At 39.2% G+C, this 27,594-nt stretch overlaps 1 protein-coding gene and 1 long non-coding RNA gene across 5 annotated transcripts in view; one reads left to right on the forward strand and one right to left on the reverse strand.

Moving 5' to 3' along the window:
* TGFBR3 (transforming growth factor beta receptor 3) overlaps window positions 1-27,594 on the reverse strand; it is a 161,014-nt gene that overhangs the window by 3,781 nt on the left and 129,639 nt on the right. For all 3 annotated transcript variants that reach the window (XM_084527515.1, XM_084527514.1, XM_084527513.1), the window contains 9 exons: window positions 24,846-25,035; window positions 23,335-23,645; window positions 22,423-22,572; window positions 20,562-20,693; window positions 20,099-20,275; window positions 16,933-17,232; window positions 15,737-15,857; window positions 8,698-8,733; window positions 6,514-6,621 (listed from right to left, as the gene is read on the reverse strand). In XM_084527515.1, coding sequence (XP_084383641.1) covers window positions 6,514-6,621; window positions 8,698-8,733; window positions 15,737-15,857; window positions 16,933-17,232; window positions 20,099-20,275; window positions 20,562-20,693; window positions 22,423-22,572; window positions 23,335-23,645; window positions 24,846-25,035 — 1,525 coding nt within the window. The remainder of the gene's footprint in view (window positions 1-6,513; window positions 6,622-8,697; window positions 8,734-15,736; window positions 15,858-16,932; window positions 17,233-20,098; window positions 20,276-20,561; window positions 20,694-22,422; window positions 22,573-23,334; window positions 23,646-24,845; window positions 25,036-27,594) is intronic.
* On the forward strand, window positions 3-22,451 carry LOC311440511. Of its 2 annotated transcripts, XR_014695439.1 has the most exons (4): window positions 3-3,566; window positions 4,778-4,864; window positions 7,886-8,020; window positions 20,539-22,451. It is a non-coding gene; the product is annotated as an uncharacterized lncRNA (long non-coding RNA). The 2 variants fall into 2 exon arrangements; XR_014695440.1 differs by lacking the exon at window positions 20,539-22,451 and having other exon boundaries at window positions 7,886-9,401.

Below are 27,594 nucleotides of genomic sequence, written 5' to 3' on the forward strand. Positions count from 1 at the left end.
GGAAAAGGGGAGAGTAAAAAGGGGTTGGGGGAAAAGAGAAGTAGAAAATGTTAGTTGTCATAGAAAATAAACTATTAATTCCCAGTCTTCCTCTTCTGGTGGGTTTTATTTCCATATAGTTAATGTCTTGGGTGATAGACCTCAGAGTACTGTTGAGAATGCTACTATTCTTTGTCACCTTAGCATTGCTGTGCACATTGGAAAAGTAACATTGCTGTTTTCTTAATCACTGTAAAAGCACCAAACAGAAACTGCCAAGATGGACACCATCCATCTTCTGTTGTCAGCTGTCACTCAAGCACGTCTTGCTACATGATTCAGACCACTTCATAGCTTTTACTGTTTTAATGGAAAAAGGCCATAGAAATGCAGACTTTTGTTTCAATGCCAGTTTATCAAGCAACATATTTATCGTAAGTGTGAAGCTGGATCTAAAGACAATGTTCTTCAGTCAACTGGATACCACATATTGTAAGACATGATCAGATTTTTAGTGTAAGAAAGACAACAGGCTACCCTGCAAGCCTGACTTGATGTACTCTGAAGATAACAAGTAGGAAGCTTCCTTACAGCTGCCACAGAATGTGTAACACTTATAACCTGTAATGAGAACAAGTGTCACCTTTTATTGTAAGTTATTTATTGACACTAAATTAAACGCCCTTTGTTGTTTGGATTGTCAAATCAAGCAATTCAGGAGCTAAAGACAGATTTAAGACTCCTGATAAAACCTAGATTTTGTCGTCTTTCTCCACATCCCTTCTGCACACATGGCAGGAATCTTATGGAAAAAATCCAGCTCTTACTAGGATGTAAGTAAAAATAGTGCCACAATGTGAATGTTCAAAAGATCACACTGAGGCCACATAGAAAATCATAACTGGGATTTTTTTTCCTTCTAATTAAAGTTTCGGTGCTCAAATCTGCAACCTTGGTATTACTACAAAATAGCCTCTTCAGGACAAATAGAAAAATGAACTTTATATGATGTGCACTGCAGCTGCCCCCTGCCTTGAGATCACCAGGATGTGAACCTGCGATTTCAGCATGGTGACACAGAAACCACTGCTGTTTGAGGCCACAGAACTAACTATGGCAGCCAGCAGCATCACAGCTGCTCTCCCAGCAAAGCTGAAGGAAATCTTTTCCCTGACCACGGGCAAGAATGACAAGGAAGAATCAGAAGCCGGTAGATCTCCTGCTTCATGAGTTTAAGAGGCCATGGATCTCCTGCTTCATGTGTTGCCTGAGTTGGTCTGACCCCAAAGGGCCACATCCACCAGTAGCTCAAGAAAGGTAGAGTCCATTTTTTCTTCCCTGCTCAGAGCGATTGCTGCAGTGACAGACTGATGGCTGGAAGCACAGCCTGCCTCCAGAGAGCTGCTGAGCAGGGACAAGCCTGTTTCCTCCTTCAGCTCTCTGGCACATCCCCATGCACCGGTGCTGCAGCCCAGCTGCCAGCACCCTGTGCTCCTCAGCAACAGACCCACAGAGGAAGTGTGTGTTTAATGGTTTGTATCTCAGGTTAAAGCCAACAGACCCACCAGATGAAGAAAACTTACTTCTGCCAGCTGTGGAGTCTGCAAAGGTCTGCTCTAAACAAGGGAGGATTGAGGGTTTCTCACACAGAGGCTGCAAGTGTTCTTTGTAGTGGGAACTGCCAGGATCACTGTGAGCTTGCACTGTAACCACAGCTGTAAGCAGATGCACAGCCCCACAGCATTCAGCATCTGCCTTGCGCCACAGTGGTCTTGGGATAGGGCGGGAAGAAGGAATGGGAAAAGACAGGGGGAAGAAAAAAAAATAAAAGGCAAGCAAACCAGGAGAAACAGATTGCGCAGGAGGCCAATGAAATGTTGAAAAAGAGGGCCAGAATCTCATTCTTGCAGTCAGCACTAAGTCCAGCCTATACGATTGTGCACAGATTTTTCTAAGTCTGTTTTTTACAGTGTAAGAAATAACCACGTAGCCATCAATAAGCTGCAGATTTTTGCTTACAAGAGACAGGTCAGAACCTAACCCCAGTCATACACACATAAACTGTGTCTCAGCTCTAACTTGCATTCAAATCAACACTTTGTGTTACCATAGTGTAAAGGCTTTCATAAACCTTGTTTGGACATTCTCCCCTCCTAACTTGCTCCCTTCTCCGGTTGTTTGTGTACAAACCTTCCTTCCTTAGTACAGAAGGCTTTATATTTACAGAGGCAGCGATAAACAAATTCCTTTCGCTAAAAGGAAACAAGAGAACCAAAACCATCAGAACGGAGCGGAGCGGCCAGCCCCGCCCCGGCAGCATGGCAGCGTCGGGAGGCGCTGCTCGGGCCTGAGGCCGGCTCCCCCGGAGGGGCCCCCAGCGGCAGACACGGCAGCACGGCCCTGCAGGCCCCGCCGGCCCGCGCCTCCCTCGGCTCTCCTCCCTGTCATCCATTTTATGAACCGCACGGCTACACACAGCTCTGCGTCAACCACAGCATGTCACAGTGCCATCTGTGTGTATTTAACTAGATTTCATAAGTAAATTAATTTTGTACTTCATAAGCAAATTAAAAGCTACATGTGTGGCGTTTTATTTACAGAAGAGCGACAGGCACAGTCACGGTCTCTCTGTGCAAGCCCAATGCCTGCTTCTCTCAGCTGTCTCTGAAGTGTCCTAGGAGGTATCTCCCCTTCAGTTTGGGATGACAGCCCCTTTCCCTCAGTAGCAACTCCCCCCTGGATTCAATTTCCTCTTCAGTATCTCATTTCCAGAGCACTATCAGCAGCTCTGATATTCCCCAGTCAGCTGTGGAACAAAGACAAAATTTCAAAGTTCTCAGTAAAAGAATCCAAATCACTGTGATATTATGAACACAGTCAAGCAATTGTATTTAGACCAGCTAATTTTTTTATACACTTATTTATGCCCAACAAATCTGGAGCACATAATTTTTAAAGAATATTAATGAAAAGAACTTCAAGAAATGTAAATTATTGCTAGAGGCATTCCCCATCTGTCTTCTTCATGTAAACAGTTTCATGTAACCCATGTTATTGAATGAGAACTACTCAAAATGGACATGTCTATTGACAGTAAACAAGCCTTTACCCATCTGAACACAACAACATGCACTTTATTATTCACACTCAGGAAAGCTGCCAGTTGTACTCCCTGTCCCGGAAGTCTGAATGTTTGCTTTTCTATCTCCATTTGCCAAGTATAATTGGTTGCTATGTCAGTTTATTTAAATCAGATCCCATAAAGAAAGGAGAAATGGGGGAGGAGGGATGCTTTTAAATTCTCAGATTTTGGAACATTTTATCCTGCTAACTTGCAACACTGTCTGAAGAAGAAAAAAGCACACTTCCTAAGAAAATGAAGCAACTGATATTCTGGATAGCAGCTTTCAGTTTACATGGTCAGAGATAGGTTTAGCAGCCTTAATAACTTATCAGACTTGTGCACGTCCTTTCCTAAATATAGTCAATTATTCCTGTTAAGACAGATATGGAAGTGACAGTTAATTTTGAAGGGTTTCTGCGTCCATGTACACTTCAAAATTTTTGCTCCTTCCTAAGACACCCAGGTAAGTTGGGTTAATTTTACTAAATCTCTGCTTCTTTCTGTTTGCTCTTGAGTCCCTTCCAGAAATAACACTGCCATGGAAAGCTTTCAGCCACTTTTCAAGTCTTTTAACCAACTGGACAAAGGATCAAAAGTAGGGAGTCCCTGTGCAGAAAGGTCAGCTAAAATTCCTCCTCTAAAGTCATAGTTGCAGCTTCCCTTTTCTCCTCCCCTAATACCTGTGTATCTTAGAATGTCTGTACTCCATGTTGAATTGTTTCATTGAATCTTGAGTACTTTAAACCACAATTTTGTTGCTTTGGCAGAAATCCCTTATTTTTGCATCTCTAAAAACAGCAAAAGCCCTACATGAAACAAAACCAAACAACAACCTCTGCTTAATATTTTAAGATTAAACTCTACTTTTTTTTTTTTTTTTTTTTTTTTTTTAAGTTCTTAGTTCTTTAGTTCTCTTTTAGCTCTTCTGTCAATTATTTGAGGTTTTAATGTTAACAGCCTTAACAGCCTGTCAAACTAAACAAAGGAGCTCACTTACGTAAAGCTTTCTCTGTACTAGAATGAGTCTGCCAATAGAGCTATACTGATGAAAATTGTATCAGCAAACATTCTAACTACTGGCAAAAAGGTGTCTTTTTGCCCTGTTGCATATAGCATCACATTAAAAAAATAGCTTACTTCACACACCCCAAGCTGACATTCTCCACCAGCAGTAGCTTTTGTCCATGATCTGAGTATCCCTAAAACACAATTTTAGAGTTAATTTGTATTTTCCAACTTTTGGGCTAAATCATGGGCTATAAACTCAGTGTTACATAAAACAAAATTTGAGATTTCAGAGCACAAGTCAACAATGGATGAATTCTCTAATGGCAAAAGACAGCCACTCTGTAGATGATATTTAGATTACCTTTTTTCCTCCTTACTTTAATGAAGTCTGCAGCTGACTCTAAAATGTTTCCACTGCAGCTGGATTATCTTGTCTGTCACAGCAGTTGTCCTCTAAGAGGCCATCCCTGCCAGAGCCCTCATTGCACTCTGCTGCAAGTTCTGCTTTGTAGATACAAGCTGTTATGCATGGAAAAATTATGGGCGCAGAAACATAGGCCACTTTCAAAATCTGACCCAGATAACTTCCTAGATATTTCTTATATCTTTTCTGTGATTCTCTGATCTGATGAGTTACAGTGTCCCCTTACTTTCTTTTCTTCCAAGTTCTTTTTGTCTGGCCTTTGTCTTTAAGAGATGAAAATAAATGGAGAAAAAAGTCAGAGCAGCTGTCCTCTTCACTACTCATACATGGTAACTACAACTGATGTACTTTGTTAATGTAATTCTTTTAGTGGGATTGGTCCAAGTCTTGCTGAGGCTGAAGGATTTATCATGTTGGCTTCCAAGTGTTCCTTTATTACTGACACACAACATGTGGCTATAGATGGTTGTGTATATGAACTGAATTTCAACTTTCACAAATGCAGGAACAACAATATTATTTAACAATTGTTTTAATGTTTTTGTTAATAAAAGCTGCTTATTTGAAAATTACCTCCTATTTACCTATTGAAATTACACTTCCATTACTTCCATAATGCTTTATTAGTAATATGAAGCAGAATTATGCTGCTTATGTATAGGACTCCAACATTTAAAGCTTCCATATTTGCTCTGAATTCTACACAAGCTTCATACACAGCCTATGCATTAAGTATTAAAGTGCTTATATGAAGCTGCTGTACCGCCACTTGGAAAAAAAAAACAACATTTTTTGTTCCAAATTAACATAGGCTCCTAGGTTATAATATTTAAAGTAGCTCTGACCTGACAAGCCAGATTCTCTCCCCTACATGGCTTCCATGAGGTTTTAGATGCTATAAAACAAAACCAAAAAACCCACCCTGTAATGCGCTATGGGAAAATTCAAGGGCTCCAGAGCTGCATAGGTTTGGAGTAATTAGCTTCACATTCTCCCCACCTCCCAGAGATCTTGGCAGGGTCTTGCAAGGTCAAAAGTGGAAGCAGCTGGAGTCCAGCATGCTGCAGGGATTCTGAAATACCCAGTAATCCACAAGCAGACAAGGTCACATGCTTCAAATCAAGGCCTTATCAATGTCTACTCTTTGTCCGTTCCAAACTGCAGATTACATGCAGCAGAAAGCTCCCTAAACAAACTCTGCTTCCTACAGTGTTGTATGTCTGCTAACTTATTTTAATATGGAAAAAAGTGTGAGAAGGAGATACTGAAAAACTATCTATGCATAAAGACTGGACCAATTCACACACACTCCTGGTTATTTACATGGACTCATTTAAACGAGATTACAAGAGTTTTACCATCTAGTCCAATAGTTGAAGAATGAAGAGATAAATAGTAGAGGCAACATTTCAATGTAATCAAGAGAAACTTTTTCAAATTTAATTATATTCAGAAAACATCAGTGCAAGTAATGCATTCTCTTAGCCATTTGGTCTGTTTGAACTGATCACATCATATCCCAAGTCACATAAGTCTAATTTAGTAAGTTAAAGAAAAAAAGAAAAATTAAAAAAGAGTAGTATGTGAACCAGAATGGATCCATTAACTGACACGTTAACTGAATTTTAAACAGAGATGCTATTAATGATGATGCAACATGACAGGAAAATTCAGTTTTACTCTCAGTTGAGTTTTGAAGAGTTGTGTTTAAACTTATTTTATCAAATTTTAAATCACATAGATAAGGCATAATACCTCCCTTTAGGGAAGGGCAGGTATCAGTCTACTCATGAATACCAACAGGCTCACGTGAGGAATTGCTGGAAAACACTATTAAAAACAGAGAACAAGAAACAAGGGCAGGATGGCTATTGATGGCTCCCCTTCCCTTTCCTCCCTCTTTGCAAGGACTCAGACCACACTGCATTTCCTGCTGCACAATCTACAGACTGGGGTCTGTAAGAGCCCTTATGCTTACCTGTGTGAGAGTAGATAAACCACAGTGCTCCTGTTAGCAGGGCTCCAATTACAAACGCTGCAAAGGCAATGCCCACAACAGTCAGAGTGTCCAGACCATAGAACACAGCTAAAAGGAAAACATACACAATTAGAGCTTTTAATTGTCAGTGACAAACAGTTCTACAACAATTGCACTTTCATGGAAAAGTATTGTTTTGTTTTGTTTTAAGTTAATAGTTAATTAAGCACCATTTTAAGGAAAAGATTAACAGACTTTCATCAAGGAAATAAAAATGCTTTCAGAGATTGGTTTCAACCAACTGTTCCACATCACAAAGCAAAACCCGAACTCTGCACAACCAAATCTGGAAAACATTGCAAAAATTAAGCATTTTCAGTTGTCCCTTAATAATGTGCATTAAATTAAATATCCATTCATCTTAAAGATGTGTTTTTAAAAAGACGGAGATTTTTGTCACAAGATGCTTTTCATTTAAATGCCTTAACATTCAAGCAAACTTTCCTCTACACCTCCTGCATGTTCAGTCTGAAATCTAGGTGGAAAACGGAACTGTTGTTAAGAGAAAAACGATGCCAGCAAACAGTCAGCAAAAACATAAATAGAAACAATTGTTTTTCACATTTGGCAATCTTTTCAATAACTGAAATTAATTCCAGAACACAAAAATAGAACCACACACACAAAATCACTTTCTAGGGGAGAGGCCTTTCTACACTAGAATTTCAAGGGTAACAGCATCTGGTTCCTGGATGCATTGCCCCAAAAGTTAACCATCCAAAGAGAGAAACTTCCAGCTTTTCTGTTTTCCTTTTTCTTCATTAGAAGCATTTCAAAAATCACCCTTTCATCAATCATCTGGGGGAAAACTCTTCTAAGAAAATTGAATTCTAGTTTCAGTATTTTTAATATCTCCCAGTACACAAAATGGCCTAGGCCAGCAAATAACATTTTACTGACTAAACTGGCTGGGAAATGCGATGACTGGATCTTCTCAATAGTATCCTTCAGTAGTATTCCAGTTCTCGAAACACAATCAACACTCTCACTTTAGAAATAACTACACATGTTCCTGCATTCAACAGATATCCCTGTAGACATCTCTCAGTCCACCAGCTCCTGAGCTCCTCAGGGCCTTTCCCCTTTAAAAATATCCTCTCCAGCAGTTCCTGTTGGCAAGGGCCTTCAGGACCCAGACTGGGTGCCTGTGACCAAGTCTGCGTGTGCAAAAACAGATGGACTGGGACTTGAGATTTTTCTCCCATTTCTTATGTGGGGACTAATTCTTGTTCCTTTGGCTATGATTGGTCATTCTAAATGCAAAGCAGAAAAGAATCTTCTAAACTCTTTTTTTTTTTTTTTCCCTCACAAGGTACCAGCCTACTATCCTTTCCTCCGAGAAGAAGACTTACTGAAGAGAAGAAAGTCAACTGGAGGCTAAAGCATCAGAAGCATAATTTTTCATTCCTTTTGTTATTTTGAGCAAACTGAATCCCAAAGTCATAAGGTCAGGAACAGAGGGAAAAACCTTCTTTGCACTTCCTCTTCTAATTTTCCTTTTTCTCCATTTATTCTTGGTTTTAGCTACAAATTACCATCACCCTTCTGTTTATTGCCTTCTAGTGCTACTTCTCTTCTTTTCCCCCCTCCAGGGTCAGTTACTGATGACCCCAGTTAAAAATAAAGTTAACTTAGTCAAGACAACAGAAGAAAAAAACCACCACTACCACCAAAAAACAAACCAAAACAATTAATCTACATCAATTCAGTGCTCTCATCTGCAGCATGACCAGCGTGCTGGTGCCAGAGTAATTGAGGATGTGACTAGCTGCAGTGCAGGATATGTGTAAGGCTTAGAATAGGATACAGGAGCTCCTTAGGATGGTATTGCTGCTGAAAACCTTATACTGGGAAGTGGTGGCCTTGGCAGAGGAAGGGGAAATGACTTACATTCATCAGTACTCACACTGAGATTATCAGCGGTATTTTCCCAAATTCAGTTTTCACATACACATATGATCACAGCCCTTCTCTTTCAAGGTCAATGGGAACATCTCTAGCAGCGCTAATCAGAACTTTCTTCTGTTTCAGAATTTAACACACACACTCACTATAATTCAGAAGGCTTGAAGATAATTTTCTTCACTTATTTAATACTAAAGTTAAGGTTTAAAAGTTACTTACGTGACTGTCTCACGTTTGATTTTGGAAGGGAGGGATCTGTTTAAAAAAAATAAATAAATAATCAGACAGAATTCCACAAAGAACCTACAAACTATGCAAGAAACCTTCAGGATCTGATCTGGCAGAAAGACATGAATTGTAGTCTTTAACAACCAGGAACTTCAGGAAAAACAGTTCAAATTCAGTAATCTTGCTCAGCTTAGAAAAATTCCATTCATATATTGGTAATTCCTTAGAGGAACATATCTACAGTATAAGTTCACGCAGCATGCATTTTGCTGTCAAGTGCATTGCAACCTTCCACACCCAGATATCACCAGTTCTGACCTGCAACTGTTCTTGTAATCCATATGAGGAGCTCTTTAAGAGCACAGATAACAAGGGTTATTTTAAGGTGATTCATATGATTTATATTTATCACATTCATATGATTTCTCACCAATCACAACCATGATACCAGAATGCTAAAACACAAACAAAAACACAAAGCAAAACAAAAACTCAAAAATATGGCTATCAACTCTAAAGAAAGATCGGAATTATGGCACAATACATGCTGCTTTGTCCAAATTACACGAGTATATATTGATTCATGCATTTTCCTACATCCTAATGGGTATTCTGCTTTGGATGTTGGGTTTTTATTTTGTTCTGTTTTTTAATAATATATATAAAGGAAATCAAAGATCATCTATTAGACCAAACCTATTTTTCTTGGCATTATCATCATCACTATCAGCATGTAGCAGAAAGTAAATACGTGTCAAGAATTGAAGAATTTTCCCTTCTTTTGCTTAACTTTTCCTCTTATCTTTCTCCAAAAATGCCACCTCCAGCAGAAAAGCTAGAGATTCTGGCTTCAGACCCAAGGCACTGTTTGGTTAGCTGGAGTTTGCTTCTCTGCTGCCCAGTAACCTAGGGATCTTGTTTAAATTCTGGCGTATTTGAGTATGTTCACTACAATAGCTGGCTGTAAAAGGACTTGATAAGACGGTATCCCAATACTTGTTTTTGTATCTTTAGGGACTGGAAAAAACAAGTTTGTCTGCAATGCAAACACAATGGTGCAAAAGTACTGAAAACAAGTATGTTATTTAGAGTATTCTTAAACCAAGACTGTGCTTCTCACTTCTAAACTCTTGTGGGAGCACTAAACTGCCATCAGTATCCTGTATGATCATTATTCTCTCAGACGTGCCTACAATACACAAAAAAGCACTTTATTCTTAAACTGCATTACTGTCAGTTACTCTAACACCTAATTATCACCTCCAGATCACTCTTGGCAGGATAGTAGGAAACAGGTGGAACAGCAGTAGGAAACAGGTGAGAACAGAGTGTTAGCGTGTACTTGTGCGCATGTGCACACAATACACTGGAAAGGCATCAAGCACACGTAACAGCAAGAGTATAACTGAAGGTAAGAGTTGTTAGGAAGGCTGGACTGAAACTAGGAAGCATTAAACAGTACAAACATGAGTAAAGGCACCAACAGATTGTCCAAATGCTCTACTAGCATATCCCAAGTGCCAGCAACATCCCTTCTGAGATGAGGGGAAAATTAATTTTCTGTGCTCATTCTGTCACTGGCCTCCGTACAGAAAATATAAGCCTGCTAATTAATGATAGGCTCTGTAGCCCGTTATAAATTCTCCCCACTGATTCAGTTCTTCTTTTAACATGGGTAACAACACAGGAACAGTAAGAATCCTTGAAGTCCAGGGAAAGCATCTAACTTAAAAACAGCAGCAGCTGGCCTTTAAAAATTATAATGATGCTTTAAGCTTTTTCAGGATAGAGGAACCCATTAGCTGTTCAACTTGACCTCCTTTCTATGGCTTGTCTCCCTTTGCTGAAATAACAATGCTTGCCAAAAATTCAAAAAATGAAATTAGTAGACTATTTCAACAGAAGAGCAAATATTTCCTAGTGTTTAAAAAGCTAGCTATATGCCTTTCACTGACTTGGGGCTGGAGTGTTAAAATGCCACAATGCATAGGAGAAGTGCATGACATGAAGCTTTTATACACTTTCATTGGGATCTATTGCAATAATGTTAGTAACTGAACTCATATAAAACTAAAAAAATTATTAGGGGAGGAAGAATTAGTCTCATAGATTCATATAATCACATGCAATTACATTATAATTCATTTAATACTTCATATAATCTCATATAATCACAGTTGGGATTTCTTCTAGAGTTGATGACGAGTCATAAGCTTATGTCAGAAGAAAAGATGACACCTTTGCAATGATCATATTAAGACTTTTTAAATTTCAAGCACATGACTTCTTCATTTGGCTTACAGAGCAGCTCCGATAGCAGTAACTCAAATAATATGACTTACAACAATGAAAGAAAATGATAAACACCACCTCTAAAATATAAATTCTCCTCTTCAGTAATGCAATATGATTTCTTCTTCAAATCTTAGGTTCATGGACAACAATGGCATTTGGCTTTTAGAAAGGGGTCATTTGATTCACTGCTGAATAACTGCATACCAACAAAGCTACGTTGTTAATGTGCTGCCTTATATTGTGTCTGAAAGCTGTGATATGCTGGGGGAGATTTCCATCAAACATCCCACAATTAGACCAAATCACCCACAATGCAACAAAATACTCTATCACTCTGTTGTCTTTTAACTGATCTTTATAAATTTAGCTTGTCTTTGCACACTAAGACCTTGTGCCTCTCACAAAGACAACATTCTGAGTGCAGTCCTAGATGGGAGCTGCACACAATGCTCTACACATCAGAAGAGCAAGAGAGCTCAGAGTATAAGTCTGTTTATTGAAAGATGAACTTCAGTTGTAGGATTTACTCATTCCCAATAGAATAGCAAATGAGAAAGTGGGAGTTCTGTTAAAAAGAAAGCACAGAATCAAGCCCCAAATACAGTTTTAGTTGTATCAGACAGATCAAATACTTACTTTAATTCATATTGGATTTGATCTGTACTAACAAGAAGTTTGTAAAGCAAATAATACACTCTTTTGCAGAGTTAAAACAGAAACAGTTGTTGCTTATGTCCCCTAGCAATGCTGTATGGTACTATAAATTGCTTGAAGACTAAAAAGCATGCACTGTACAACTGAGTTTAAAGGATTTCTCATGCCCATCCTTTGATGTTCCCTGAAAAGCATTCCAAAATTTCAAGCAGCCTTTGTATACAAATTTAAGATTATGACGTGCACGTGAAACCACTGAAGCTTTTAATTAAACTGCCATGCTAATACAAAAGGAAAAGATAATGCACATGCACTTTCTCCTTTAATGGATGCAACAAAACATGACTGATGCTGTTATCAGAGGCATTCACCAAGAAGAACTTTCAAACTACATGAAACTGTGGAAATAGTTCTCAGTTCCCGTCACTCAGTAAACACACATGGCATATCTTAAATTGGAGCATATTCTCATCATGCCATTTTCTTCAATGGAGCACAACTAGCAGGTCTACCCCAGAGGTCCAAAATTGCCTTTAAACAGATTTAGCTACTACTAATGTGAATTAGAGAACTACTTTATTGGACATGGGTGCAGAACTGAGCATATTTCACTTACATTTGCTATCCTTCAAATGAAAGCAGATCTTACTATTAAGGTACTAAAAACATGCTCTTTGTTTTTAATGACAAAAATATCTATCATACTAGAGACCCATGCTGCTTGGGGCTATGTAGGTTTAAGATGGGAAAATTATCTTTCACCATCTCCTTATACATGTATGAGGCATTAAAGATAAGCAATAGCACATTGTTACATTGACTGAACTAAAAACAGTAATAAAATTACTCTGCAAAAGATGTGAATAAGGTGTTTATTAAAAACTTCCACAGAAATAAATGTCCTACACTGTAGCAAACAGGAGTTGCATAAAAGCTCATCTTTTTCTCTTAGTAGCCTAATAACCTAATGAGTTTCTTTCTGGTGGCCATTGCTTTGCTTTACAAACTTACTGGGCTTTAGCATTCCCAATATTTTGTAATTCTATTGCTGTCATTCCTAAATTTACAACCACAACATAGAAGTGATATAGCTGGGAACAGAGCACTGCCTTTGATCTCTGGGCAACAAGAAGCTGCTGGAAGTAGCAGTGCTAGAATTTTGCTTATGAAACCCATATTTCACAGAATCACAGAATTTTCTAGGTTGGAAGAGACCTCAAGGTCATCGAGTCCAACCTTCAACCTAACGCTAACAGCCCTCCACTAAACCATATCCCTAAGCTCTACATCTAAGCGTCTTTTGAAGACTTCCAGGGATGGTGACTCCACCACTTCCCTGGGCAGCCTGTTCCAATGCCTCACAACCCTTTCTGTAAAGAAGTTCTTCCTAACATCTAACCTAAAACTCCCCTGGCTCAACTTAAGCCCATTCCCCCTCGTCCTGTCACCAGGCACGTGGGAGAACAGGCCAACCCCCACCTCTCTACAGCCTCCTTTAAGGTATCTGTAAAGAGCAATAAGGTCACCCCTGAGCCTCCTCTTCTCCAGGCTGAACAAGCCCAGCTCCCTCAGCCGCTCCTCGTAGGACTTGTTCTCCAGGCCCCTCACCAGCTTCGTCGCCCTTCTCTGCACCCGCTCAAGCACCTCGATGTCCTTCTTGTAGCGAGGGGCCCAAAACTGAACACAGTACTCGAGGTGCGGCCTCACCAGAGCTGAGTACAGGGGGACGATCACCTCCCTAGCCCTGCTGGTCACGCTGTTCCTAATACAAGCCAGGATGCCGTTGGCCTTCTTGGCCACCTGAGCACACTGCTGGCTCATATTCAGCCGACTGTCCACCATCACTCCCAGGTCCTTCTCTGCCTGGCAGCTTTCCAACCATTCCTCTCCCAGCCTGTAGCTCTGCTTGGGGTTATTGCGCCCCAGGTGCAGGACCCGGCACTTGGCCTTGTTAAACTTCATGCAGTTGACCTCAGCCCATCGGTGCAGCCTATCCAGATCCTCCTGCAGAGCTTTCCTACCCTCAAGCAGATCGACACACGCACCTAACTTGGTGTCATCTGCGAACTTACTGAGGGTGCACTCGATGCCCTCGTCCAGATCATCGATGAAGATATTAAAGAGGACCGGCCCCAGCACCGAGCCCTGGGGGACGCCACTAGTGACTGGCCTCCAACTGGACTTGGCTCCATTCACCACGACTCTTTGGGCCCGGCTATCCAGCCAGTTTCTAACCCAACGAAGCGTGCGCCAGTCCAAGCCAAGAGCAGCCAGTTTCTTGAGGAGAATGCTGTGGGAGACGGTGTCAAAAGCCTTGCTGAAGTCAAGGTAGACCACATCCACAGCCTTTCCCTCATCCACCCAGCGCGTCACTCTGTCACAGAAGGAGATCAGGTTCGTCAGGCATGACCTGCCTTTCATAAAGCCATGCTGACTGGGCCTGATCGCCTGCTTCCCCTTCAAGTGCTGCATGATGACTCTCAGGAGGATCTGCTCCATGAGCTTTCCTGGCACTGAGGTCAAACTGACAGGCCTGTAGTTTCCTGGGTCTGCCCTCCGGCCCTTCTTGTAGATGGGCGTCACGTTTGCTAGCCGCCAGTCGATTGGGACCTCCCCCAATAGCCAGGACTGTTGATAAATGATGGACAGCGGCTTGGCCAGCTCCTCTGCCAGTTCCCTCAGTACCCTTGGGTGGATCCCATCTGGCCCCATCGACTTGTGCACATCTAAGTGCCGTAGTAGGTCACCAACCAGTTCTTCATGGATAATGAGGGCCACATCCTGCTCCCCATCCCCTTCCACCAGCTCAGGGTACTGGGTATCCAGAGAACATCCGGTATTGCCGCTAAAGACTGAGGCAAAGAAGGCATTGAGCACCTCCGCCTTTTCCTCATCTCTTGTAACTAAGTTTCCCCCCGCATCCAGTAAAGGATGGAGATTCTCCTTAGTCCTCCTTTTTGTGTTGATGTATTTATAGAAACGTTTTTTGTTATCTTTAACGGCAGTAGCCAGATTGAGCTCCAGATGAGCTTTGGCCTTCCTAATTTTGTCCCTGCACAGCCTCGCTACTTCTTTAAAGTCCTCCTTAGTGGCCTGCCCACTTTTCCAAAGCTTATAAACCCTCTTTTTCCTCCTAAGATCAAGCCACAATTCCCTGTTGAGCCAGGCCGGTCTTCTTCCCCGCCAGCTCGTCTTTGGGCACGTGGGAACAGACCGTTCCTGCGCCATTAAGACTTCCCTCTTGAAGAGCGCCCAGCCTTCCTGGACCCCTCTGCCCTTCAGAACCGCCTCCCAAGGGACTCCACCAACCAATGTCCTGAGCAGCTCAAAGTCAGCCCTCCGAAAGTCCAATACAGCGGTTTTACTGGTCCCCTTCCTGGCCTCGCCAAGAATAGTGAACTCCACCATTGCGTGGTCACTCTGCCCTAGACAGCTCCCGACGATCACGTCCTCCACCAGTCCTTCTCTGTTTGTGAAGAGAAGGTCTAGCGGGGCACCTCCCCTGGTAGGCTCACTAACCAGCTGCGTCAGGAAGCTATCTTCCACGCTCTCCAGAAACTTCCTAGACTGCTTTCTCAGGGCTGTGTTGTGCTTCCAGGATATGTCAGGGAAGTTGAAGTCCCCCACGAGTACAAGAGCTGACGATTTTGCAACCTCTGTCAGCTGCCTGTAGAATTCCTCATCCGTCTCCTCATCCTGGTTCGGCGGTCTATAGCAGACCCCGACCAGGACACTAGCCTTGTTGTCCCTGCCGATCCTAACCCAAAGGGACTCGACCTTTTTGTTGCACATATTTGCACATATTTGTTGCACAGTACGGTATTCCTTTTTTAATGCCTTGCAAAACCACATTTCCAGGGATCAATAAAGCCCATTAAAAGATGGCAACAAACTACCACAATGACTGCTGCCAGGGACAAATCTAAACAAATAACATCTTACAAACACAGTATTACCATGATTTTACACAATGACACATACTTGGAATACTCTTGTTTTACTCCATGTTAAGTTGCTATATGTACACAGTATAATATACATGTATATAGCTTTATTAAACAAGTCAAGCCCATTTTCATACCTTCTGGTTTTCCTTCATGAGTTACTACAACAAGGGGCTTGGTGAAGGTTTTTTTGTTGTGCATCATGGCCAAGATCATATCCACATTAAGAGAGGTGCAAGCTTCATCAGGAGGAATACACTGCAGGTGGAAAGAACAGCAAGTGAGGCTGGAGTTACTCAAAATCAAACATCTGCAGTGTCTGCCAGCATAGCTCTGCCAGCTGCACAGTTGTCTCATTATCAGTTTTATCAAAATTGCTTACCACAAAAAACAAAACAAAACAAAACAGGAGTACCTCCAAACAACACATGTAATGTAGTGGCAAAGGTAACTCTTAGCTGTGCTTCAGGATGCAACCTTTGCCTTCATTAAGGATCCTCTAACCTTTATGAGAGTGTTAGTATAGAACTTAAATTGTACTAATTACTTTACTGCAGAATAAAAAACAGACACTAGTTTTTAAAAACCCAGCGGCCAGTATTGTAGTCACAAGTACATGCTGATCAGTATGACATCTTCAAAAAAAAAACAAAACAAAAACAAAAACAAAAACAAAAACAAAAAAACTTTGAGGGCCACTTACAGAAGTTGCCAAAAGTAAAAATAAATTCAAAATTCTTACAATATATTCTCTAGCAATGGATTTAAGCCATTTTCATTAGTCATAGAGGAAAATTTGGTGATTGTCTTTTGTAACAATCAGATAGAAATTATGAATTTTATTTAGAAACATGAGAGCAGTTCAGGACTATTTGCTGTAAAAACACGTAAGATGATATGGTACCAAACTGTAGCAAACATGCCAGCATTTACTTATTTTCTAACCAAGTTCTAGTGAGACATGCTAATCTCAATTCCTAAAAGAAGGGTCAAACACACTTGCAATATTATCCAGTATTATGTATGTCTTTGGAAGTTAAAACTAACATTGTTTGTAATACTGTTATGTGATATTGAGAGCAAAGATAAATCTGAACTATGTGCATAATGAAAAGCAACTTCTATTTATCCCATACAATGAGACTTAAATAGAAACAGTAAATGTTGCAGTCAAAATGCGTAGCATCATGACTCTTATCCATTAAAATCTTGAGTCTAGATCTATCATATTCATTACATCAATCCAACAGCAAAACATTTAGTCATTGCAGATTTAAAAAATAAATCTTATTTTCTCTTAAATCAGAAGTTTAAACTTTAAAAAATTACTGACCTTAGGCAGTCCTTCAGTATCTTTGTCTTTATTTGTACACAAAGTCAACTCACAATGAAGAAAGAGCAGTGAGATGTTGAATATTGGTTTAAACACAAAGCTAAATCTTTTTTTGTTCTTCTGTGCATGTGCTATTGGGAAGTTCACCTTCTCAGTACTGTAGAATTTAACAGATTCATCCTTAGGACAAATATTTTCTATAATGGTGTAATCAGACATTCTGTCTGGATTTGAAAATGGGGAAACAAAGCATGTTTGAATGGCAAAACCCAAGGATCTGTCAGCTTTGGTCACAGAAACCTGCATTAAAAAGAAAAAAACATAGTAAGATCTCAGAAATTACATTTTTAGTTCAAGTTTCATTCACATTTTCAACATTTATTTAAAGCGGTGATCCAGTGACGCTTCATGTTGAACTGTTTTGAAGGCTACATGTTAAGGGTAGGCTGTCAGACAGAGAGAAAATCTATGGTTTCAAAAGCAGCAGCTGCTTAATAGCATAAACATGCAAAATACAGCAATCCCTTATCTTTTCAAAATCATATGAAAAATCCAGACCAGATATGTACATTAATGAAAGCAACTACTGAGATGGAGCTGCTTCCCTTACAGCCAAACAGCTCATGAGAGTTCTATGAAAGGTGATTTCTAAATCCATGTCCATTTGAAACTTTAACAAAAAAAATAAATAAAAAAAAATAAAAAGGAAATGGAAAAAAGGAATACACAACAGAGAAACCACCCCCCGCCAAGAGTGGAATGCAGAAGCAGAGTGGAGGTCATGGTCTGATGTGTGGGTGGCATTTCTGGACTGGGGGTGGGGGAGAAGTCTACTAAAAAGCTGTAATTTTTTAAGAAATGTGAGTCTGAAATTCATATTCAAAAAATGAAAAATAACTAAGACTGCAAACTTGCAGGGCACTAATGTTGTTCATTTGAATTTGAAGACAGACAATAAATGCTACAGAATAATTATGAAAAAAAAAATTATAACAAATGAAGCATGCTACTTCTAATAAATAACAGGAATGCTATGCCTGACTATTAACACTACATGATGAAAACAATTCCACAAGAAATAATTTTCTGCTTAGAAAGAAGAAACATACCTTAACTGTGTACCTAATCTTTATGTGCTGCATGTATATTTAAGTGAAACCCTGCCTAATTTTCCTGTGGTCTATACAGAAAAATGTTTGGATGCTCTGAGTTCTGCAGTGAATAATGGCATTTCTCATTTTTTTCTATGTGAGCAGTAATCAAACTAAAGATGAAAGGATGGGCTGAAATATCTAAGCAAGAGATACCATCTTATAAAAAAACAAATGGGCAAATAAAAATGAAGCCACTGATATTGAAAGGTAAACCGACTGTGTAAACAGAGATTATGACAAGGAGGACAAGTATACTACATCATGAAACACTATCATGTAAACAAAAGGATGAATGGTATCTCAAGGAAACAAAAAGAACTATAGGGAAGGTGAGACCAGAATTATGGTAAGAATATGAAAGCCAAGAATGAGAAAAAAAAGAGCCAAAATATAAAATACTGAAGAATTTTTTTTTAGCAGAGAAGGAAAAGGCAGATAGAGTTCTTACAGATTATGACCTAAGTAATTTACTGAGCAAAATTTTTATTTATATATATATGCACATATATATAAAATATAGGTATTAGCCACAAAAGGAAAACAAACAAATGCCAAAAAAATCTGTCAGATAAAAATGAAAACACAGAAGTCCAAAACTGATATAGATTTTCCACCGTGTAAGAAAAAGAAACAGAAAAAAAAAAAAAAAAAAAGAAAAAAGGCCTGTGCTAGGACAGGTGATGAAGAAATCAGAACACTTGTCTGAATTAGCAGCTCCAGAATCAGACCAATCCAGAGAGCTAGGAGCCAAGGGAATTAATCCTAGATTGCTGAAGGAAGCAGCAGGTTTTATGCGAATGAAAAAAAAAAAATAATGTGTCTTTTATAAACATTCTTGAATGATGGTGACATACTTTCTTTTTGCTTCAACTGTCTTAAGTACTTTTCACTATAGCATTGTTTAAAGTTGTTTTGGCAGAAAACAAACAAAAGTGTTAGAGATAACTACATCTGTTTAGATCTGCTTACTGATGTAATGGGTTTAATTTTAGCTCTGAGGATATGGCAAAGCTCCTGTGGTACTCTTATCATTGTTTAGTTGGTATTTTAGTCTCAAAAAAAACAAGAGAAAATGAACAAAAAACAAAACCAAAGACCTTCACAGATTATCTGCTATCTAACAGCCCTGAAATGAATGCAGTATTTTTTAAAGAAAGGAAGTAGAAAAGGCTATAGTAGCAGATCCTATAGTGCAGCAGGAGCACGGGAAAAACAAAAACCTGGAGCTCTGGCACCACTTTCATGCTTCTGTTTCCATCATAAAGTGTCTTTGTACTGTATAATAGGACAAAGACCAAGAGAAACTCCTTTAAAATTACTATACACAATACATTTTCAAGATGAATTTTCTTTACGGTCTTTTATTCTCCAAAGAAGTGGAAACCTCTTCACTAGAGAGAGAATGAAAAAGAGTCACAAGACACTGAAACAGCAATGAAAACTGTTCTAATGTCAAACAAGCCACTATGCTCATGGCTGCTGACTTTGCTGGGCTTATTTACCTTCTACCATAGATCTCGTGTGATGAGCACAAGACCTGTAACTGGAGTTTTTAAGTGGATCAGAGAGAGAACAGGATCTGTATTAACTTTACAACCTAACACTACCATGTGAAAGACAGACACTTGTAACCATTTTTTCATGCCTACATTGTTCAGATGAGGTTCAGCTGTATTACCCAATAAAATGAACCCTGAAGTCTTCACCAGAAAATGACAGTTCAGAGCAAGATCTCAGAGACCATCTTAAATTCTGCACAGTAAAGCAGATATAATAAGAATGACTAATCTACCTTGTACTGAAGTTCATCCATTCTGCAGGAATCCTGTGATTTTGACCAAAAGCATTGTCCTGCTTCTTAACCCACATTTTGTATTCTCCATAGCCCCAAAACCTCATACTTGTCAGTTTAAAGCAACTGCATAAGGAGGTCTTTCTACCAACAAGCATAAATTTGGCTCAGTTGCATGACCTTGTGTTTGGCTAGATTGACAGCTTTTATCGTTTGTTACCTCTACGTATATTGGCCCGTTCTCAGCAACAGCGAAGAGTCCTTGGGAGGGAGCAAGGAACAGATCTGTTTTGTATAGCTCCATGTTGAAGGTCACATTCGTGACGTGTGGTTCAGGAGGCCAGAACATGGCAGGATTAAAAAAATCCTTCTCTGGCTGGTGCAGTGTGCAATTAAACTGAAAAATAAATAAAGAAAGAAAGAAAGAAAGAAATGCACTGGTACAAATACATCCTGAGTCAGGAATGGTAGCTGGATAAGGACAAGTTTGGAGTGTACAATATTGGCCCACCCACATTCCCTCTATTTAGTGCCACTCTTCAGCAGGGTTACAAGAAACAGAAGTGTGAGGAAAAGTGGTAAAAGACAAATCAATTGCTATTATTATGAATGCAATTTTTATGAGCTGCCTCTTACAACAGGTTTCTCCTCTATTGTCAGGTACAAAACCAGGAGTAACATACCGCTATTTCAGGCCAGCTTGAGAAAGTAATGTCTCCCTCATCACCATCCCCTGGAAATCCATTATCACCTGATTCCATGTCATCATCATCAAAGCCACTGCTTTCAGCTGGTGATGACAGCTGAATGACAATCTGCACAAAAGGTATTACAAATGCATAAAATTAGATGATAACTGAGCACTCTGTGGTTATTATTCTCTTCTCTCTTCAGAACAATGTGAAGGCCTAAAGAAGTGCACCAGCTAATCAGATGGTGAAAGAACATCTTAAATGCTTGGCACAAAAGCTGTTTAAGATATGTAGGTTACATTTTGTGAACACCCTTTAGTTTGTTTCCAGAATTCAGAAACATAAAAAACAATAAAAATGCTGGTCTGGGTGTTGATATCCAAATGAGCATTCCAGCATTTCCATTCTGTTTCTGGTACTTGTATAACCAACACTGATTTTAAAAATGGCTTTCTAAAGTGATTTTTCACAATTTACAGTTTTCCTTAATGCACTCACTGAATATCATTGAAAGTATTAGGCTCATTAAGGATTTTTTCTTCTGTCATTTCCATTTATACTTTTAGAGATGTAGACCCCAAAACATGTCTCTTTCTTCATTTTTTCCTTTTTTCCTCTGAATTTCTACTTAACATCCCCCTGTTTTTCTTCCTCCTTTCCACACTTCTCCATTTCTTCACTTGACAGTTCCTTTTTTCTGTTAGCTATCTATGTCCTACAGTTCCTCAGCTAGACCCCTCCCTTGTAAGACTTTCATATTTGTTTTCTTGAACATAAAGCAAACAGTAAGAAGTGATATATACTCTCTTTGAGACTCCATTCATACCATCCATACATGATTTTCAGTTTAAGTGAGTAACCAAGACTCGTAAAGACATGGTGGAGAAAGGAGAGAAGCAACAGCAAATACCGTTTTGGTTTGGACCATAATAGAACATAATACAGGGACAATGACAGTATTTAGCTCCAGACACATGCTATTCTGTAGTTAGAAGATGTTTCTATCCACAGTCTCGGTTTGAGATTGTTTCTAAAGTTAGGTGCTACAGACTTGCCAATATAGAACAGTTTTAGCCAGGCAAGGTCAGATGAAATTGCCTTAGCTGTGTTTGGGTTGGACCACAGGCCTTCCATCATTTGCCAAGGTTATGTACTGGAAAGCTCAGCAAGAGAAACCTGTCATTACTTTCCAACCCAGATTAGTCACAATGTATTTAAGGTCATAAACTGAGCCAGCGTCGAAGCAGTCTCTGGAACCTATGCAGGCTTCTTAACATCATCACTCACACAAAAGTACTCAGATACCCTTCATCACATACATCCACTGATAGCAAGTATGAATCCAAAATACAAGCATGCACAGATAATCTCTCTTCCTCACTTTTTGAAAGGCTTTCTCCCACTAATTGGAAAGAAAAAAAATCACCTTAAATAATCCAGCATGTGAATTAAATGGTATTGCTCTCTGCAATCACAGAACTTCATTCCTGTCCCTTCCTATAGCTATGTAGTATTGCTTACATGTAGGCACATTCAAGCTGCATAGGGAAAGCACATGCAAACTCTCTGAGACTGGTACAGATGGTCCCCAAACTTCAGCCCTGTAGTTTTGTAAAAGCACATAATTTCAACTCCTTGTTTTCCCTTTGGGATACTATCCACAGTGGTACACTGAATGCATGGCCTTCATACATCCTTGAATACAGGGACTGTAGCTGCAACTAGGTTTGTGCTCTACAGAAAAAATATCAGGATTCCTCCTTTCTGCTAAGTCTAAAGCTAACTACAATGGCTTCCCTGTACCACTATGACGTGCAGCAGAGGAGAAGGCTCCTCTTTCTAAAATACTCACAGAGTTAAAATAAACAATCTTGTCCAAGATATATGCTGTCCGTGTCCCGCATTTATTCGGTAAAGACTCCAAAATGAAATGGGTACCATTCATCCTGGCCTTGCAAGAATGATCCAGCAGTGAGAGCTCTGTCCTTGTGTAACCGCTAGCCTAAAACAAAGATGCTTTGTAAATGGCTGAAACCTCTGCTGAAATACTATTGTGTTAGACTCTCGCTTAAAGTGCAGCTCAGAATACTGTTCATGACCACTGATAAGAGGAAGTGAGGTTCATTGTACTGACATCCAGGGAAGGTCAATCTCAAAATGCTGTTATACATGACAGACAGAGAATAAAAGTAACATGGAACAAAGGAAACAACAGGTTCATTATTAATCTGCTGACACAAACTCTATTTGGTCTAAAATGAGCTAAAAATGCTTTAGTCTGTATCAGGCTCTTTTCCACAATGCAAATGGGCACAAGCAACCTATCAGCTGCTAAATGGTCAAGACAGAATAAAATACCACATAATGGGAAACAGTGGACTATACAGTTTCACCCTCTAACTTTCCATCCCCTTAGCTGCTGCTTCACAGACCTATTCAGGTCTTACACAGCTATCAAAAGCAGCTTCTTTGTATTTTGGAGATTAAAAATTCTGACTGATGGTTGAATACAGTAGTTTTTGACAGAATCAACATGGCAAATCCTTAACCAGAAATCCCTCTACGATCTACTGTATTGCTGGGAAGAGGAAACAAGACCCAGCATTATGGCAAAGGATATCCACAGTATAGTTTCCTCAAACTTTTTTTTCAGGGGGTGAGGGTGGTAATATTCTTAGAATATTTATTTTTAAAATCAAAATACAAACAAAATGGCCTGCCCAAAATAGTTTGCCCAAATTTGACAATACGAGATCACACATACCTGTAGAGAGTTTTTTTCTACAGCCACTGTCATGACTTTGTCATCACACTTTATTGACAGGGCTACATCAGCACTGCCCTGAACCTCTTCAGGTTCTTTGTGCTTTGGGAGGGAACGCTCAAAGTCATGATTTATTAATGTGTCCACTGAATCCCTGGATGGGAAAATTCCTTCTCCCACTGTGTCGTGCCTTCCTCTGTTAATGTGAAAAGGAAAAGTCAGGCCATCATTTAATGCAGGATTCTTTGAGGCAGGCAGCAGTTCTGTCAGCTCTGGAGGAAGAGAATGGTCTTCTTCATCATTCATCTCTTCTAAAAGAAAAAAAAAAAAAAAGTAAATTAGGTTAGTAAATATTTTTTTCACAGAAGAATTCATAACTGAGTAATTTTCATGCCAAAAAAAATATCATCCAGAAAGGAAGCCCCTGAAAGACATCCAAAGAAACATCTTTCTACTTTACAGGTAACCAGCCATAATTCCTCCGCTAAGGGTTTAGAATTTAATCTTGGTATATTTAATCCCTTCTAGAAATATGCCTCACTAACAGTTAACAACGGACTTTGAGGAGTGGGCTTCACTTTATGCAAGGGCAACCACAAACATAAAGGAAACACCATAGCCCAGAAATACACTATTTTAGTGCTGCTGAAATATCTGTTCAAATCACTGACTGAAATTCTTCTGTTACCTGATGGCACAATTTCCACTGTTGTGGAAGTACTTACATAGCCAAAGTGAAGTTAAATGAGCGTTAACTTTATGATGAGTAATGAGAACACTATATATCTCCTGGCTTATAGGCAGTACTGCTCAGGACCGAAATCTCGACATCTGGCCCAAGCAGATAATTATCTGGAAACCATGAGAGTGCAGCTGATAAAATCTGTGTAAATATAAGCGTTTATCAAAACAACTAAACAAAATTTATAGGGACTTAAATTCAGAACGAGTGCAAAAGCAGAAGCAAATCTACTAGCTTCAATGGACCAGGATATATTTACATCAGCAATGACTTTGGCCAAGTAAATTTTTTTAATGGTTGTATTTATTCCATTTGCTCATACTTTTCTGATAAGCCACTTTTGTCTGTAAACAATTTAAAAGTTCATTTAACTGTCTTAAGAAAATGTGTTCATATTTTTGATAAAAATCAAAACTGAATTTATTAACTAACAAAATATCCAGTCACTGAAGTCCTCTCTTTCCAGCAAGCACTGAGCACGGTCAAGCTTCTGAACTGAACAAACTATAAGCATTTAATTCCACCAACACTTCAGAAAATTCCAGGGAAATTGTATTATGTCCTGATCAAGAAGCCACAGATTTTTTGCTGTTGTTTTTAAACCAGCAGTTAGATGTATTCCCAACACAAATGACAATGAGCAGTGAAAGTACTACAACACCCAACAACAAATCTTTAAAACTGAGAAAGGAGATTTCAAAGCATCATACACCTGGCAACACAGCAAATGTTTTTTTTCTATATAATGAAACTCCATCTTTAAGCTTACCTGTATCTTCAAGTTGCAGGTGAAATCTGTTAGCAACAGGGGCTTTTGTGTAGGAAGTAACCGGGCTATATTTATGCTCGTAAGCCCACTTGATCAAACTCTCATGAGAAGAAGGAATATCAGGTATTACTGATTTACTCATAATCATGGATCGCTCTGTTTCCTTTCCAAAACCAATACTGTTTGATGTCTGCAAACAAAGAAAAACATGGCTCATGATCTACCATTTAAGAATACTTGACATGAAATATCAACACCGATTTCACATTTTGGTGAGAAGTGTTACTTTATCAATTAACAGAGCAGTTTGCAAATGGAGATCACCTGGGAAATAAAATAAATTGCCGTCTTAAACACAGAACTGCTGTACACCTGGAGAAAAGCTCTGCCTTCCTCCCAGCCTCTGACTGGTTCAGGCTGTTCCAGGGTAAAGTCAATTAAGTTGGTCAGACGTAGTTAATTCCTAAACAAGAGGGGTGTATTTATAGCCATTTGTTTAATACTGAATTTTCTTCAAAACTGAGAAATACTGAACAGTGAGGTGAGAATATGCACTTTTATGACAGATCAAACTAATTAAAAGACAACATATACTTTCTGTACCCCCAAAAAAACTTAAAGTTTTTTTAAACTGTGACAAACTGTGTAAAGTTTTTTTTAAAGTGTGACAAAATTTCAAATTTTCTTGTCCAAATAGGCAAGTCAAGAGGATACAACAAGCATCTCTAGCTGTCAGAGGGGCAGACAGAAAATATTCACTGATATTATGTTTTAACTTGTTTTAAATGCTTAAATGTAAATATGTATTCCCACAACGCTAAGCCCTTATATATTTATTGTTATGGTATTACTGTTATCACTATAACAATCACATTAAGAACTACAGAGCAAGCTAAACACTCATAGCAGTAAAGGGCATAATGACCCACTTATCAATGATTCCTGCAATGTGACTGAACTGAACTTTCTATATGCAGATTACATCATTTAATGCTGTACAGCACACACTTCTGTTTCCATTCCTGATTACATTCTCCATCATACAGGCTGCATTTTATTTATTTTAAATCCCCATTAGTTTCCTTCAACAAAACAGTGTTATTTTTCTCTTGCTCAAGAACGTAAAAAAAATTAAAAAATTATTGCACTGATTTCTTGCTTCTGCCCAGCCTATTTTTAGATCATATGGCTGTACTGCACAAGGTCACGGAGGTGTTATATTCCTCTACTTGACTTCAGAAACAGAGCCTTTGAACAAAGCAGTGATTAAAGCTCATGAGTTCTGATAGAATACTATAATTTACCTTGATCTCTCTCCCTCATTTCTTTGTAATGCAATTTTGCATTCTTTAAGCACTCAAATCTTCACAACTGAAGTTAAAGGGAGTTTTAGGTGCCAAGTATCTGGTTTAATGATACTGTTAGCAGTACAGTTATCAATGACCAGCAAAGGTCACTGAAGAACAGAAATATAAAGGAAGCAATGGGTATCCTAATTTTAGTGCTTTATTACTGTTTTGGATCCAATAGTATTTTATTCTTCAACAGATACAAATCTGGATACAATTTATTACACGCAGCTTTGACTGGCTGGAATTATTATGCTATCCCAATTTCGCTGGATCTCCCTCTCTGCTTTCCTTTCCTTTTTGTCAGGATTAGACAGCTGAATAAATATTATTCCAGAACTTTATTGTCTTAGCTGGCATCTGACCATTTTCAGGGCTTGTTTATACCTCTCCATGCCACAGTGAGCCTGTAAATGTTCAGTCCTGCATCGCCTTGATGAAACAAAGCCAAGCACAAGGACTTGCAGGAATAGGCACACCTTCCTTCACTTGCTTGTTCTGTCAACACCCTCACACGTAGTACTGGCAATCAACAGAGCCACCCAACAAACTATTCAGAATAAAGAGAGATGATTTCAGAAATTGGTAGGCACTTCTCCTCATTTCAAGATCACTTCCTTCAAGCTTATGAAATCTTCAGAGATTTCTTCTGTGCATCTTACCTCTTTCACTCTTTGTCCCTCAGCACACTCGTTTCTTTGAAATAAATGGAAGCTAATGCAATTTATCAAATCTTTCTGATGTCACTTCTTTTTGCACTATACTGTCTATAGTTTTGTAAAAAGACACCCACACTGAAGGAAGCAATGTGAAGTGCAGATAATCCAACAAGCACAGAAACTGAAATTGATGTAAGGACATACAACTGCAAACACAGCCTGTGAGAACAGCACTACACATACTTTGTGTAATTCTTTTACCTAAACTACTCACTTTTTACTCAATTTTGTGTCCATCAATGATCAAGAAGCATACCAAGCTGGGAGATGAGCTACATGACTCAAAAAGTTTTTTTGTTTCGTTTTGTTTCTTTGTTTTTTCCACTTCTTGTCTATGAACCTGGACCTTAACTCAGTGCTGAGTTTGAGGCAGTGCAGCATTAACCTTTCACTCAGTCTGACAATCCCCTCAAGACAATCCTGACTTGTGTTGAGGGCAAGAAGTTAGGAAAATTGAAGTGCATGGAACCAACTCAACTAATAAAAAAGAACATTGTGAAGCATTACCTAATTGTTTAGTAATGTTTTTACGCATTGTCTAAATTTGGGCTTGGAAAGACCTTCAACTTAATAGAGATATGAACAAATCCTAAATCCTGGATGTATATGCTTTTTTAATGACAAGTGGGTGTTTAGTTCCCTTCCCTACTCCCCTATAAATAAAGTAAAACAAACATACAT

This window comes from Aythya ferina, assembly GCF_964211825.1.
Source record: "Aythya ferina genome assembly, chromosome: 8".
NCBI lineage: Eukaryota > Metazoa > Chordata > Aves > Anseriformes > Anatidae > Aythya > Aythya ferina.